Genomic DNA, 17,700 nt, shown 5'->3' on the forward strand with positions numbered 1-17,700 from the left:
AGTCAGGCTGGTGGGAGCAGGGGAGCGTAAAAAGAAAAAGCAGATAAGCTGTAAGTCCGCCTTTCTTCATAGTCCAGGACACGTAGCCCTCCTGCCCAAAAAACTCACCGTCTTCCTGTGCCCAACTTAACACCAGATCTTCTGCTGATAGAAAAATGCAGGTTAGCTCACTGCAACCTTGGCATTATCAGTGCTGCACATAGCCCTCTCCAGCACAAGAACGATCCTATAAAATCCCCACCAAGCCTTGGTGTCTTTTCAGTCAGCTCCTCTCTCGCTAATCTGCCCATTGCTTTCTTGCAAAGTGTTTTCCTACTTTTTCTAATAAGTCTGCCTTTCTTTACCATCTGTCTTGGTAAATTCCCTTATTGCCTACACCACAGGCCCCAGTTAGTCACTACTTGTAACAGTAATTGCATATTTGGGGAGTTGCTGAAAATTACCAGAAAATACTATTTGTTTCAACACTTGTTGTGGTTGCATTATATAATTAGAAAATTTCTGTAATAGGAATAACTATTTGATATCAATCCTTGTTTCTTCATTAGTGACTGTATTTTGAAGTTACAGCTTCTTTAACAGCAAAGAATGAGAACCCACTCAAATTGTTCAAACAAAAGTAGGGAAATCCTATAAGGGTGCAGAATTACCACAGAATTGAGGTACATTTGATCACTGCAATTTCCAGAGAATATGAATGGGGCAGACTCTTCCAAAAGCCTTGAAAAATATTTTGAGCTTTAATGTTGTTATCTGTGTGTTAGAAATTTAATACCTAATTTCTGCATCTGATAAGGTTGATGCCTGTCAACATTTCATAGTCTTGCAAAATTACATTTATGTTTTTAAGGCCCAGGTTAAATGTTATATAAGAATTAATTGTTTTCCTTGAGGGATAGGAAGAATGTTCTTGATGTTGTCAGTTCTGTGCTCCAATCCCATGTTTAATTATAGGGTAATATTTGAATAAATGAAAATCATATGAGAATATATATTTAAAAAAGACTGAAAATTATTAAGTAGATGAACATGGGGAATATATATTTTTATTAAGGTATTTTATTTTTATAATTCATTCTCTTTCTGCTTCTAAATTGAAAATCTTATATTGACTTACTGGAATTTTTTGAGTACTTTTTGTCTAATTGAGGTAATTTTAAGTTGGGAGGTTTATATTAGTGAATGTATGTTGATTTATGAAACAATATAATTTTGTTCTTTAATTTTTAAGAAGTAATTGAATCCCTGATATCTTTGTTTCATATCTTTGGTATTAAGGTATATAAATAAAAAAGTGTACTGTGGTTTGATTTCAATGGGCATCAATAGATAGCAGTAATTCTTGCCTAAACTTATGTTATCTAATTTCCCAGACACGTATTTTAAAATTCTTAGTTGACTAATTTCATTTTCTTAATATTCTAGCTCTCTATCAATATCAGCTCACATCATTGAAAAGATAATTTTGAAGACATGTTTTGCTGAAAAGACAACTGAGAAAAATTTTACGAATGGGATGAGCATGCTGCAGTTAATTGACTACCTACTGCAATTTGAATGTTAACATTACCCATCTGGTACAGTTACCTAGTGATGTACCTATTTTCACAATACCCTATTTCAGTGTGCTTGTCTTGATTAAAGAATTCAAAGTGGAGTACCGCAAACTTGATATGGAAAATAAAAAGAAAGACAAGGACAAATCAGATGATAGAATGGCACGACCTAGTGGTCGATCAGGACACAACACTCGAGGAACTGGGTCTTCATCGTCTGGAGTTTTAATGGTTGGACCTAACTTTAGAGTTGGAAAAAAAATTGGATGTGGCAATTTTGGAGAATTACGATTAGGTAAGACTATTTTTTTTTATTCCATTATGTTATAAACATTTTAAAAATTGGAAGATACTTTCTAATGAAAATGATTTAGTTATTTAATTGTTTAGTTGTTTAATGGTTGTGGTAATTTTAAAGAATACGTATGTTGGAAATTTCTTTTGTACTTGTATTTTCATGTGTAAGAAATTCCCTAGTACAGGAATGTCTACTTTAACCACCCGGAGATTGACCATCCAGATTATGAGAAAACAATTAAATTAAAATAGCCCAGTAGGCTGAAATAGCTGCCAGTAAAGCCTTTGCAGTGTTCTTTAGGAATGATCTGTAGGCTACTTTTTCAGATTCAAAAATGATTAGTAACTGATAACTTTTGGGGCATAGGGATGGCTTAAAGTCAAGTTAATATACTGAAACTGCATAGAATTAATGAAATTTACATCACTGTAATTTAATTTTTTCTTTTCTACCCTTCCTTCTGCCCCAAGTATGTCTGGGGTGGAGCTCAGGAGTCTATATTCTTAACAAGGGGCTCAGAGTATTGATTCAGGTTATTATAATTAGGCAAGTTTGGGAAACACTGGACTAATTAAGCTTCCTAACTCTATATTCAAGGCAACTGGAACTCAGTGAGGGAAAGTTAATTGTCAGATGTTCACAACAATTGAATAACAAGCTCAGGATCAAAATCTAGGTGTTTTAACTTCTAATACAGTAGTGATGTAGCTTTTCCATTGCAGAAAACTAAGAAGGAGGGTGGTATGGTTGTATAGAAGTCAGTATTTAGGTACCCTGAGGTCCACTACTGGTCAGTGGACCACCAGTAGGGAACTTTAGATGTAAAAAGAAAATTTGACTTCACAGTTTCTTTTCGATTCAGTCCTGCTGCTAGAAATAAATCCAATTTTATGTTTACCTATTCAACTACTTCTCCTTTTCGTCTTGTAAAGTACCCTAATTTGTAGTGACTCCTTCATCTTACTAGTTTTGTGTAGTTGATACACGTTAAATATTTGAATGAAGCAAGCCAATAAAAGGCAGTAATATAGTTTATACATAGTTGTTACATGTTGTGGCTGGCAGGCTCACATTTAGTAGGGACTCAAATATTTGAAAGGGTGAATGTTTTATGTTTTATTATTTGAAGGACATTGAATTAGATACTTTGACATTCTTAAATTGTTTCAGACTTTGGAGTTAGAGAAAACATTATTTACGTGTTTATAATCTGTTGTTATTGTATATAATTCTCAGGAACATCCATCCAGTACTTATTACATATTTATCATGTACCAGGCATGATTAGTCATTGATAATATGCTGGAAAAATATAAAAATAGTGCCTTATGGAGCAGATAAGTCATTTAACCACTCAGGGCCTCACATTTTTTTTTATATCAGGATTATTTCCACTTCCTAGGTTATTGTTATAGGATTAAATTTAGATGATAATGTAAAAAGACCAACACTATACTTGCATATACTTTGGCCATTTTTATTCAGAATCTGATTCATATAATTTATTTCAAAATAACTACACATACACAGATATATATGTATTTGTGTGAATACACACATATATACACACACACGGCACATGTATATAGGGGTGTGTGTGTGTGTGTGTGTGTGTGTGTGTGTGTATTCACACAAAGCTAGTTGACCATTTTAACAAGGGCAATATGAGAAGTATGAGAAACTATATGTACCATATACTGAGGCTATATATGTCATGTACTGAAAAAGAAGTAAAACACCCCTTTCTTTTGTAGTCTGTGAATAGGCAGGAATAGGAGTATGATGGCTTCTTATTACATCTATCTGTCTATTCTATCTATCTGATTTATGTATGGGTCTTTGATATGTGTGTGTGTGTGTATATATATATCTGTATATTTATGTAAATTTATTTAAATGTATTATCTCTATATCTCTGTGTTTTATGTATACTTTTAATATGTACGTGTAGAGCTAGTTTAATCATTTATTCTTCCTTTTTCATAGACTTCTAAAAGGGTATTTTACTGCTTTTTCAAAAAGCCTCAGATGGTTTCTTTGTTAAGAAAACGTTATTACAAGCATTAGTCTTTCTATACCTGGATAAACACTAATGTTAAAAGCTGGTTTATATTCTTAAAGTACTTTCTTTAAAACCTCATTAATAGATACATCTTTAACATTTGATTACTGGTACTGAAATTTTATATGGTTAGTATTGGGTAAGAAAGACTATAAGGTATACTATCGGTAAGTGATTTTCAAAAAGGTGCTGTTGGTATTTGGGCCTGGGCAGTTCTTTTTTGGGGTAGAAGACTGTTCCAGACATTGCAGGGCATTTAAAAGTTGAGACCTGTGGTGCTTGGCATGGTGGCTCACATCTATCATCCCAGAACTTTGGGAGACCAAGGCAGGAGGGTGGCTTGAGGCCAGGAGTTCAAGACCAGCCTCTGCAACATAGCGAGAGTCTATCTCTACAGAAAATAAAAAATTAGCCAGGTATGATGGTTTATGCCTATAGTCCTAGCTATTCAGGAGCCTGAGGCAGAAAGATCACTTGAGCTGAGGAGTTTAAGGTTGCAGTGAGCTATGATTGTGCCACTGCATTCTAGCCTGGGTGACAGAGTGAGACTCTGTTTCAAAAAAAAAAAAAAAAGTCCATGAGATTAAAAAAAATAAGTAAACATTTAAAATAATAATTTTAAATTATATTTATTTGCTTTTAAATTTAAATATGTGTTTATCATTTTTATCTGGATTCTGTTTTTATTTTAAAATGAACAGTCAAGTGTGGTGGGGCATATCTGTAGTTCCAGTTACTGGAGTGGAGTGGCTGAGCTAGGAGGATCACTTGATTCTAGGAGGTTGAGTCTAGCATGGACAGTATAGTGAGATCCTGTCTCTAAAAAAAATAAAAATAAATAAGGATGGTGATTTGGTGTGCAGATGCTCCTTAACTTAAGATGGGTTTACATCCTGATAAACCCATCTTAAGTTGAAATATCATAAGTTGAAAACGGGCGTTTTATAGACATAATGACATTGGAAACCCCAAAACACAATATCCAGAAAATGCTGGCCACGCAGTACGGTGTAGAATATTGGTTGTTTACCCTCGTGGTTGTGTGGCTGACTGAGAGCGGCAGCTCACTGCATCTGCCCAGCATAGTGAGATAGTATCCTGCTTCATATTGCTAGTTCAGGAAAAGATCAAAATTCAAAGTATGGTTTCTATTGAATACGTGTTGTTTTTACATCATTATATAAAGTTGAAATATCTCAAATTGAACCATCATAGTTGAGAACCATCTGTGTTTGTAGTTGTCTTTTATGTGTTGGTAGTAAGGTTTGCATTCTGCATTGGTAGATGTATCTAGTTCAGGCAGTCAAACTCCTAGGAATGTTTTTGACAGGCACTGAATAAGACCAAACATAGCTAGCTAAAATATAGGGTCGTATTATATATGTATTTTTATTTTTCTGTATATTATGATGTTTTGACGTCTTAAAAAACCTTTCTGGCTGGGAAGAGATTGCCCCTCCAGAGGTTAGCCAATTCTTAGAAGTAGCCAAAAACTGAGCTGGGAGCATGCCTATGATATGCGCACTAACCAATCCCCACCCCTTTTCTATCAGGCCCATACACCTAGGAGGCAATATCCTCTACCTTATCATCCCCAGGGCCAGGTACCTGGAAGCTAGAGACCCATTCTTATAGCCCAGAAGTCACTGGAATTATTCAAACTAAGTAATCCTTAACTATTTACCCTGCCCTGCCTTGCCTTTCCCTGGGAAACCCCAGTAAATGCTTTGGCCTAGGCATTTCCCTTGCTCGTTTTTCTGACACCTAACCAAAACCTAGCGTTTCCCCTGTGATCCTGTGTGGCATGTGATGTGACTTCCTGTCCAGAATTTGTAAGTATAATAACCTTTGTTTTCATGAGGGACTTCCCTTTGTACTCTGTGGCCACATCTGTCTATCATATAAAAGAGCACAGAAGAGAATATTATGTATTGCTTTATGAATAACCATGTCTGAAATAAGACATTGTAACTTTTGACGTAATTAAGTATGCCACAGGAGCTTCCATAACATCTCTTATTTTTGTTCTTTTCTTATTCCTACATAGCTAGTAACTCCTTATTTTATTGTTTATATTTGATAATTGCTTTGTTGAAAATTCTGCAGGCCTTACAATATATTATCAAATGAATATATAGATTTGAATGGGTTCATCATTTTCATGTTTATTGATTTTTCTGCTGTTTCTAACCAAAGCTACCATAAAACTTACCTGAAAAATATAATAACTAAGGAATAGACTGTAAGACAGTAACAAAAAAATTCAGTATATAGTGGTTCCAAGCAAATGGTTTATTTTCATTTCACACCACACAGACCAGAGGGAGAAACCTCAAGGCTGTCAGGGTACCTCTGCATCCTTAATATGTGACTTCAGTCTCTGTGCACAAATTGCTTTAGCTGTTTCCATCTCCCAGCCAGCAAGAATACAGAAAAAAAGGGGCAGGAGCGTATACATTCCTTTCTGGAAGTGAGGAGGAACATACTTAATGTCCATTGATATTTAGAACTTAAGTCACATGGCCACACTAAGCTGAAAGAGAGGCGGGCAGTGTAGTCTTTAGCTGGGCAGCCGTTTTCAAGCTTGGGCATTCTGTAGGGGGAGAATGGCTATTGGTGGGTAAATAGTTGTTTCTGCTGTAAACATATATAGTTTTTGAAGAAAATAGTTTTTGATAATTACCACCCCAAAGCCACAAAATTGGTAAAACTATATTTTCAAGTTTAATATGGCACAATGCTTTACTGGAAATGTCTTTTAAAATTGGATTAAAACATCACTTACCTGGCACCAGTTTACTTGGATTTTTCTTTTGATGGGATTCTCACTACATGCACATTCCTTCCCTTTTATTCACACCTTACTCACACCATCCATAAACACATACTTTGCATCATTTGTTTGTTTACGTGTATAACAAATACTGGTTAAAAGTGAGGCTGTGGCTATGCTAGGTGACAAAAATGCACTTGTGTTATTGTTTAATCTTTGTTCATCATTGTGACTTCAAGTTTCAGCAAAATCTCTAGTATTCAAAAAAAGATGATCCTTTTAGGATTTAGTGCTTTCTGCTGTGACCTCAAAGGTAGACATTGGAGTACAAAAATAGTACTTTTAGAGGCATTTGGTGTATTTTGATTCTTTGAGATCTGTAGTTAACCTAACTTCTTGTCCTGTGAAGTTCTTTCCTTGTGTACTTATGAATAAACATCATATACAAAATAGTTATGAAAAGATGATAATATGTTTGGGAAATACAAATTCTGTCTTGGAACTCAAAACCAGAATTGTCTTTTGTTAATGTTCTTTGACATTAAGTTCTTCATTGTGAATATCATTAAATTATTTACTGCCAAGTTTAATAGAGGAAACCTAACTTTTCATACATAATGCATTTTTGAAAATATATATGAAGGTATATCTAAATGTTGAACTAATGACTAAAAATATGAAAATATTCTGTAATTTTTGAAAATATGTATATAAGTTCAATGAGTATATGAAAAGAGCTTAAAGTTGACCACTTTTGGAACTTCTGTTGCGTTCCATCCTTTTTGCCAACTGTATTGAGTTTATGACACCTATGTTACTTAGTGTTAATATGAATACTTCTTTTTGTCCTTTATTTTCACTCAATTTTGTACAATAAGGACAAAATTCAGAAAAGTATTATAATATTTGTATAAATAAACACTACTGTACAAAGGTGGCAACACAACTAAAGCTAAAATTTTGCCTAGAAGTTTTACTACTGTTCATCAGCTGCTGTATGGAAGGAGGTTCAGGCTATTATGCTGGAAAATCACATGTGTCAAAGTTGTTGATTGCTGCTTCTGTGTTCAGTAGCCAATGTGACCAGGGCCAGTTACTCTCACTGTTAAAAAAAAAACAAACCAAAAAACTGTTATTGTTCTATTTTCCTCACTATGAAAGTAATATATGCTAATTGAAAAAATACTGGAAATTCAGAAATCATGTACTGTTTTTTAATTCTTTTTAATGTTCTTACACGTTAATCAAATTATTTTCATATACTTAGTGCTTCCAAAATTCTCCATAGTACTCTACTTTGACTACAGATGCTGACCAGTTGGAATTTTCTAGATTATTTTTGATTTGCCAGTGCTAAAGATTACTGTAATTCATTTGAATTCTTTACATGTTAGTGATATTAAATCTCTAGTGATATTAAATATTTTAAATATTTTATGTAATCAAATTTGTATAAAACATTATGATCCTAATTTTTATTTTTTAATTTTTTTGATGGAGTCTCGCTCTGTTGCCCAGGCTGGAGTGCAGTGGTGCGATCTTGGCTCACTGCAACCTCCGCCTCCTGGGTTCAAGCAATTCTCCTGCCTCAACCTCCTGAGTAGCTGGGATTACAGGTGTGCGCCACCATGCCTGGCTAATTTTTGTATTTTTAGTAGAGACAGGATTTCACCATGTTGGTCAGTCTGGTCTTGAACTCCTGACTTCGTGATCCGCCTGCCTCGGCCTCCCAACGTGTTGGGATTACAGATGTGAGCCACTGCGCCAGCCATGATCTTCTTATGCTCAGAAAATCCTTAATGTATGGATGTGATAAATATTCTTGTTTTTAGCTTGTATTTAACTCTTAAGATATTTGGAATTAATTTGGTTGTAAGGTGAGGTGCCAGTAACTATTTTTCTCCTCAAAGTGGTTAGTTTATCACAGCCAATTATCGAATGTTTTAAAATTTTATTTCAGATATTTTAAGTTTATTTAATATATTTACTGGATTAAATATGAGTCCTAGTAAGATTACATCTCATAATAGCGATGGATTTAAAATGAAATGGTGGTTGGGAGAGGAATTTGGTATTCTTATATAGGAGTTCTGGTTTTGAAATTTTTTAAGCATGCATTTGACTATTGATTACTTTTAAATTGTATACAATATTCCAACAAAGTCAGAATTTTTCCGTTTTTATAAGTGGGCTATTAGTATCTGTAGTGTTTGTATCACTTTCTAGTCTGAATCTAGGTGAAATACTAAATACATCATTGAGTTGATAATAAGTTTAAATATTTCCTTGTTAAGTTTTTTTGCCAAGTAGAAGCAAAACCTATGCTTTAATTAAATGTATTATGTGTTTTTTTTCAGAGTACAGTTTTATATAATGTATCTTTAAAATCAGTTACTTGCAGAATCTGATTTTTTTTTCTTTTTCAAGGGAAAAATTTATACACAAATGAATATGTGGCAATTAAGTTGGTAAGTTCCTGTTTCTTAATTTTTCTTAATTATTTCTTTGTTACTTTTTAAGTGATTAACTTACATATTTTAATTACTTTTTGTTTGCATGTCATTTGTAATTTGGATGTTTATTTGACAGTTATATGCATAGCTAATCTTTTGTTGTTAAGCTCCTAACATCATCCTGCTCTTAAAGTATATGGTAATGTGTAGGACATTTTTGTTTGTCTGTGCCACAAAAACTCAATCCCTTTACTTTGGCAGCATTATAGAACTGAATTTCTGGATCATGGCCCTATTTTTAATTTAGGGAAGGATTTTTAATTAGATAAAAATTAACAAGATTTTGCCTTCTGATTCAAACATTTTGATAAAACAAAAGTGTTCTTAGTATTCAGGATTATATTCTCTGACAACATACTTCCAGGTAGCTTCTGAAGTTTCTTTTTAAATTGTTACTTCATATATATGGCAAAGCTGGATATTGCTTGACTTTCAGGGATCCAGAAATGCTTGATGTGGTAGGTGATAGATAACAGGGAAAGCAAACTCCCGTGAAATTATTCTGAAGTCTTCAATATGCCCAGTATTACAGCTGCAAAGCAGAGAGAGATCTCTTTTGGAAAAATTGGGATCTAGGAATTATTTTTATACAACATACTTTTTCTGGTACAACTTTTCTGTCTGGTTTGCCAGCCAGGTTTCCCTGAAGTTTAGCATGGCTTGGTTTTCTCTGCCTTTCTCAACCTTGTCTGTCAATATAACCTCTGTTATTAGGATAATGTGAAATGAATATATAAAAGAGAGACTATTAGGAGAAGAGGCAAATGGGAGGAAATAGAAAAACTCTAATATTTAATATTAAGTATCTTTTGAGTATAGATCAAGTTTTAGTGTAACAAATGTTTATTTTCACTCAAAATAAAGATGTACAGTAGGGTTGCAGTGCCATGAAGAGAGACTGGTTGGCTGACATGTGGCTTTAGACTGGGTTTTAGCTAGATGAGTCCATCTTGGTAGTAAGATCTGGTCCGTGGCTTATGAAACAAAACCTGATAAGGTTATCTCACCAATTGTCAGCGTTTCTTAGAGGTGGATTCACAGTAATCAATTCACACTATCAAGCTCTCAGATTCAGGAAAGAGTGAATTTCTAACTAATAATGAGGTATTTTACAGGTCTAGAAAGCCCAAATTTCTTTCTATAGGCCAATGTACATAGAAAGCCAAGTTAAAATTATAGGATCCCCTCATGAGCATAAAATCAGAACAAGAGGTTGGTGAATATTAATCACAGTGGGGAGGCCTACTGTGGGATCCGCTTGCCTCGGCCTCCGAAAGTGCTGGGATTACAGGCTTGAGCCACTGTGCCCAGCCTGGACATTGTTTGAACAGGCATTGCCGACTTTCATTTCTTTGAAATTCTTCCTTTTCTCATGTTGTAGGCCAGTGGTCCTGAACCTACAACAATTCTTGTGGTGTGCAAGGATAAAAGTGTGGCAGTATTTACAGTCTGTGCTATTGATGCAACAGCCTGTAGAGAGCAACTCTACTCACGGGAGCGTGTTTTGTTTGTGAATGATATTTATCTGATATGTTAAGGCAGATAAACCATCGTGTCAAAGCGGAAACCCCTGCTCTAGACTGACTTTTCGTTATCTGTTACATTCATTAAGTGGTGATCCTTAGGTCCTATTATTTATAGATTTGGAACTTGTTCAGACCATTGATGCCTTACTAAACATTTATTATGTCATCTTTCAGCCTTCTTACATACATACCCATATATCACTTTTTAAAGTTTATTTTTGTGCTGTATCTCTGTCCTCTTAATTACTTTTCTCCCCTTTTTTAGAGAGAAAAAGCACAATGATCAGCTTTAAATGATCGTTTAAAGCACAATGATCAGCATTACATGTAATAATTATGGTTATTCATTGTTCTTTGGGGGAACTAGGAATGGTTTTGGATCTATGTTTCTAGTATTTTGAGGTTGTAGAGTGGTATCTAGTCATGTTCACCTCACGTTCATCCAAAATATTGGAAGGACAGAAAACTTCTCACATATACCATTAAACGATAGTTTGTTACTTAGTTCGTGATTTCTTTATATGTTTTTTCATTTGTATCTGTTATATCTATTTGTGCCAGATAACGTGATTTTGTTTAGACCTGCCATAAAAGTAATCACTTGAAAATCTTATGTCTGTATACCTCAGTGCTATCTGGCTTTTATACTTTGCTTGGTACAAATAAAGGCATAATTTGATAACCTGAGTTCGGAGAGCAGATTTCTGTGACTGCTTTCAGCTTCGTCATCTCTTATGAAGATTTTTTTCGTTTGTCTAATATTACCCTAGTTCAGATCAAAAGTTTGTTTCAAGATAATTTGTTAATATTACCTCAGCTACCATCCTTATATCTTGTTGTACATGAATAATGAAAATATCATCCTGGGGAAGGTGACTTTTATTATATAGTGTTAAGACTTTGCTACTTAAGTACTGGAATCTAGTTGAAATGACTCAACTAAGTGAGATTTGGGTCTCTATTTTTATCTAAGGGGTATTAGTGATTGAATAAGTTATGTATTTAATTTCATTTGTGATTGTTTACATGGACACCTTTTTATTGCATCTTAAGGTTATGTACTTCTAGGTAGTTAACTGAATAATTATAGGTAATATAGTGCTTATGTATAGAAGGCACCGTTTTAAGTACTTTATAGAAAGGTTAAGTTTTAACCCAATTTTACAGATGAGGGAACTGGAAAGTACAGAAAAGTTAAATAATTTGCTGAAAGTTACACAGTTAGAAGTAGAGGATTTAGGATTCAAACCTAGTACAATTTAGTTTCAGTGTCTATGCTCTTAACTACTGTACTATCCTGCCTCTCAAGAACTAAGCTGATTGTTTTTCTCCTGTAATAAAATTTCTAAATTTTGCAGTGGGATATTAATGTTGTTTATGTGAATTCTTTTGTTGTTGCTCATAGTTTCGTTATGATGTGTTGGTATAAAATTCTTTTTAGTTACCCTGTTTGGGATTCACATTCCTCTTGAATTGGTGGTTTGTTATCCTCATGAATTCTTGAATATTCATAGCAATAATTTATCCAGTTGTTGCCTCTGCTGACTTTTCTGTCTCCTTTCCTCCTGGTACTCTTATCAAATCCATACTAAACCTCACTGGATTGTCCAGGTCTCTAATCTTTTCTTCTGTTTTCCAGTATTTCTTCCTTCATGATACATTCTGTATAGTTTTTCTGTCTGCCTTACAGTTTCCAAATTCTCTCTTCTGTTATGCTAATCTGCTGGCAAAATGAGTTTTAAATTTAGTTATTGTATTCTCTTATTTTTCAAAGTTCTATTGATTCTTTTTGAAATTTTCTCTTACCTTTATACTTTTCTGTTGGTTCTTTTTAAAATTTCCTGTTACCCTGATACAGTTTTCTGCTTCTTGTATTTTCATATTTAATATTATTTCTAATGTCTAAAACCTATGTTTCCTCTGTACATGTTGTGTGTGTGTGTACGTGGTGTGTGTGTGTGTGTGTGTGTGTGTGTGTGTATGAATCTCAAAAACATTTTATGTTGAATGATAAAAGCTGGACACAACAGAAAGCATACACTGTATATCATTTAGGTGAAATCCAGCAACAGGCAAAACTAATCCAAAGGTGGTAAGTAAAAAAGGGATGATGGAAATGCTCTATAGATTGGTGTGGTGGTTATAGGGATACATGGAGTCGATATGGATTTAACACTTATGAACTGTGTGTTTTATTGCATATGAGTTATACCTTAGGGAAAAAAATTTAAGACATTGTTGCTACTATCAACATTTCCATATTCCCATTTTTGTTCTTTCTTACTATCCTATGGCTTAACTTTAAATCTAGAACCTTTATGGAAGAAATATACAGTTCAGAGGTGAATTTGGGGAACCGGAGAAATAGTAAAAGGGCCATCATTTCTCTAGAGATGAATGTTCAGAACATATTTTTCTCAGGGTCAGAGTCAAACTTAAGGGATTTTTCTGCTGCCTGATCTAATGGCTACTTAGTTTATGTACATTTGTAGCATCATTTTATTTTACATTGAACAGAAAGTTGATTTTTATATGAATCTAATCTTAGACAAAGATGCCTAGTAGACTATTACGTAATATATGGCATTGACACCAAAATTTGTAACATTTGTGTTGGTGCCTAGTGCCCTTTTAATAACTTAAATGTCTTTTTTTGTTTTTCAATTAGGAGCCCATGAAATCAAGAGCACCACAGCTACATTTGGAATACAGATTCTATAAGCAGTTAGGATCTGGAGGTAAAGTCTTGTATTAATTTTTAAATTTGAAATAAAGTGGATTGTCATGACTTTTTAGTTTCAAGGAATGTTTTTTTAAGTTTGGTTAAGAAAATCACTTCATACGGCTATGTTTATTATACGTTTTCTTACTATTGTCTTAGGATCCCTTTTTAATTTTATGACAAATTTGGAGCTTTTTATGTTTCTGCTGATACAAGTAGAGAACATTGTGAAAAAATTTAATTTGGGTATATAAAATGCATACTTCTTCCATATTCTTAGTCTTTTTGGCACTATTATAGCTGTTGAAGTGGCTTATAATATAGTGGTAGGCTGAAAAATGGCCACATAGAAGATATCCGTATCATAATCCCTAGAACCTCTACATGTTACTGTATGAGAAAGACTTTGCAGGTATAATAAATTAAGGATTTTGAGATGGAGAGATTATTCTGGATTATCTAGTGGGCATTAAATGCAATTACAAGTCTTTGTAAGAGAGGCAGAGGGACATTTACGCAGAAAAGGAGTAGGCATTGTGACTGGAGCAGAGCAGCCATAAGAATCTGGGAGAGGCTTCTAGTACTTTTGCCTAGAGTCTCTAGAGGGAGTGTGGCCTTGCAAACACCTTGATTTTTTGGCCCAGCGAAACTGATTTCAGACTCTCACCTCTATAACTGAAAAAATAAATTTCTGTTGTTTTAAGCCACCAAATTTGTAGTAATTTGTTACAGCAACCCTAGGCAACTAATGTGGGTATGTTTTTATATAAACTCTAAATTTAAGTGAGATTATTTCATGCCACTAGAGATAATTCATGGAAAAACTTTCTATTGTATGTTACATTTTCTTTATGTTAAAAAGGTTCTCACAGCACTTTTCTGTATACTTCTATTCAATAAAGGATTTTACTTGTATAGCTTCTTGTATGATACAGGTAGGGGAATTTTGTTTCTCCAGATTTGATGAAATGGAATTTCTTCATGTATCTTTTCGTAAGCATGTTTACATTCTAGTGGATAGAGCTGTCCATTTAATACTGATACCAAATTTACATTCTGTTTTTCTAAGAGCACACTTTGCAAATGAATAGTCATTGCAGGGACAATAAGTTTTAAATTTTGTAGTAATGTGTTCATCACTATAGACTTCTTATAATACGTATTTAAGTCTGATACAGACAGGCCTCAGGGAGTTATCAGAATTATCACTGACAACTGGGATTTAAAGGCTATTGGGATAAAACTAATTATGTGTGAAACTATACATAATAGTTAAGACTAGCAAATAAGAAGTTAAGTGGGAATAAAATGAATTTATTGACTCATGTACTTGGAAATTCAAGGAAATGACTTGATATATAAGACATTGTTCTATCCAGTGCTTCAAATACTGTCATCAGCATCTCAAGTCTCTGTGATACGCCTTTTGAGTATGTGTAGGCTTCACTCTCTGGTTGGCCCTTCTTAAGAGATGCTGGAGGTGGCCACCAATAACCTAGGCTTAGCAGTTATGAAAACATCTCTTTCCTAAAACTTTCAGCAAAAGTTGTAGGACTAAATCTTACTGCCTTATGTCATGCTTATCCCTGATTTAATTACTATGAATTTGATTGCCTCAAGTTAGATCAAATGCTTATCCGAACTTTAGGGAAATCGAGGTGTTATATAAGGGGGATTGGATGCCAGGGTGATTAAAAAAAAAACAACACACATCTATCTAGTACAGTAGTAAAACTGTCATTTGAAGGAATAGGATTGAGTGGTTTAATTAGAAATGAGTAAGTCAGTTTAGAGTTTAGCAAGTCATTGAATTGAATAACAAATGTGTACTTTTATTATTTTAACTTTTTTCTGTTTTATATTTAAAAACTATGTCAGAAATAGACTAAAAAAGAAACATCTTTTAGGACCTGAATGCCATAGGACTGCAGTGTTGCACAACTGCAGGGACCACCATTTACAGGGTAGTCTCTATTTACTAAGGGTGCTATGCTCCTCTGTGCTCTATGGGTGTCATTTACATAGATTGAAATACAAATGGTCTTACTGAAGGTGTGCATCATGTGGCTCTGAGCTCTGACATGTGTGGGTATTTTAGAGTATTTTGTACGAGTCGTGAATTTGAGCGTGTTTTTTGTGGTTTTTTTCGGTCATTCGTGAATTTTATGAAAGCATTTTTAAGTACCTTTGTGAGCTTTGTAGAACATCAAGAGTGCTTAATTGTTTTGGAAGAACTGATGACTTTTAAACAGTTTGATTTTGGAATTCATATCTGAAAAGATTATATTTTCAGACTGCTCTTAATTATAAACGGGCTATTTAGAGTAACTCAGCCTGTAATTTTCCTATGGTTTGCTGAATTTCATTTATATAGCAATTTGTTTGTTAATATTCTCTTTAAAAATAGATTTAAGTAACATCTAGCATATATAAAGAACTTCTAAAACTCACCAACAAAAATAGACAAATAAAGGACAAATAAATTCCGCTTACATGAGGCACCTAGAATAGTCTAATTCATAGAGGCAGAAAGTAGAATTGTGTTTTCTGGGGGCTTGGGGAGAGGGCAGAAATGGGGAATTATTGTTCACTGGGTAAGAGTTTCAATATGGGATGATGAACACATTTTGGAGATGGATGGATAGTGGTGATGGTTGTATAATAATGTAAATGTACTTAATACCACTGAACTGTACACTTAAAGATGGTTTAAATGATAAGTTCTATGTGTATTTTACCACAAAGAAATTGAAAATGGATTTATTTAGAATTATTTAGTGAGGTATCTGTGAAAAAATACACAATTTGGTTTTGCCTGTTTAGGTTTTGGTCCTCCTGTAAATCCATGCTTTCTTTCTTTCTCTTTATGTAGCTTCTCTGATAATATCTCTCTTTACATTATTTAGCTTTGCATAGGATTAGAATATTGTTTTATACCATTATCACTCTCTGTGATAGCAAAAATTTAATGTATTGAATAGTCTTGTTTTGTCACATCTACTCAGTATTCATTGAGTCAAATGAAGACCTAGATTTGGGAGTCATCAGCACATAGATGGTTTTTAAAGCTAAAGAAATGGATGAGATCTCCCTGAGGAGAGTATAGAGGTTGACAAGAAAAGAATAGCAAGAACAAAGTTGTGTGGACCACTCCGTTGGTTATAAATAGATTTGACTCTTAATAACAAAAATTGTGGCTGCCGTAGCTTAAACAAGTAAAGGTATGTAATGTGAGACAAATGAGTTCAGAGGTGGGCAATTGTAGGGTTGGTACAGCTGCTCAAAAGTAAGGAACCAGGCTCCTAACCTTAGTGTGTGGCTTCATCCTGCAATCCTGGATTTTTTGTAACAGTAGGGAAGGAGGAAGAAATGAAGTTACTATTTGTGTAAAGGTAGCTTCCAGTTCTTTATCTCCTGCTTCCATTCTTTAAGTCTAGCTGTATATGAATATCCCTACTGAAATCAGAAATTCATATAGCTGGAATGAGTTCCCTACCTTCTTTTGCCCTTATTTTCTCAACAATTCTCTCTCTCTTAAAAGACCTTCCTGCTTGGTCTTTTGGATTACCTGGTTCCATTAGTTCCACATCTGTTCAAGCTGAAATGTTAGCCTCCTCTGATTTTGGTGTATTGGTGTAGTAAAGTTCTGTCAATTTTGTCTCTTAAAATCTCTCTCGACTTCATTCTCTTCCAGTCCCCATTGTCACTTTTCTTCGAATTGGGCTTCCTCTTGAATATCTCAACACCCTTTTTACCTCTACCTGCACATAGGGGCACATCATTTGGTATAAAGTCCGAATTTCTTTCTCTTTCTACTGACCTACTTTTCAGTTGCACTACACTTACTATTCCTTGAGTAGATCTTACTATTTTCACATGTCTGTATTCTTTCTGGAATATCTTTCTTTTCTAATTAATTGCTTTTTTCTTTAAGCCTTAGCTAAATGTCACCTGCTTAGCAATGCGTTTTCTGACATCTTTTCCTCTCCAGAAAAGCGTCTTATTTGATCTGATATTATTTTGAATATGAAAACCTTTGAAACCTTTATTTTTCTTTTATCATATGGTAATTATTATTTGTCTATGTCTTCTCCACTGAGTTTTGAACTCTTTGAGGGCAGTGATAATGATATGTTCATCTTTTTCTTCTTGGTAGCAGAATGATTGGCAGTTGTAGGTTCTTGGTAAATGGTTGAAAGAATAAATTCTTAAATAACAATAATAGACTGTTTTCTTTCATTAGATGTGAA

At 34.1% G+C, this 17,700-nt stretch overlaps 1 protein-coding gene across 41 annotated transcripts in view; it reads left to right on the forward strand.

Annotated features, from left to right (window-relative positions):
• Positions 1 to 17,700, forward strand: part of CSNK1G3 (casein kinase 1 gamma 3) — a 104,164-nt gene that overhangs the window by 31,656 nt on the left and 54,808 nt on the right. For 35 of the 41 annotated variants that reach the window (XM_045394164.3, XM_073994118.1, XM_073994126.1 and 32 more), the window contains 3 exons: positions 1,426 to 1,851; positions 9,117 to 9,157; positions 13,397 to 13,466. The exons of the other annotated variants lie outside the window; for them this stretch is intronic. In XM_045394164.3, coding sequence (XP_045250099.1) covers positions 1,674 to 1,851; positions 9,117 to 9,157; positions 13,397 to 13,466 — 289 coding nt within the window. In that variant the 5' untranslated portion in view covers positions 1,426 to 1,673. The remainder of the gene's footprint in view (positions 1 to 1,425; positions 1,852 to 9,116; positions 9,158 to 13,396; positions 13,467 to 17,700) is intronic. 41 annotated transcript variants of the gene reach the window in all.

This window comes from Macaca fascicularis, chromosome 6 (genome assembly GCF_037993035.2).
Source record: "Macaca fascicularis isolate 582-1 chromosome 6, T2T-MFA8v1.1".
NCBI lineage: Eukaryota > Metazoa > Chordata > Mammalia > Primates > Cercopithecidae > Macaca > Macaca fascicularis.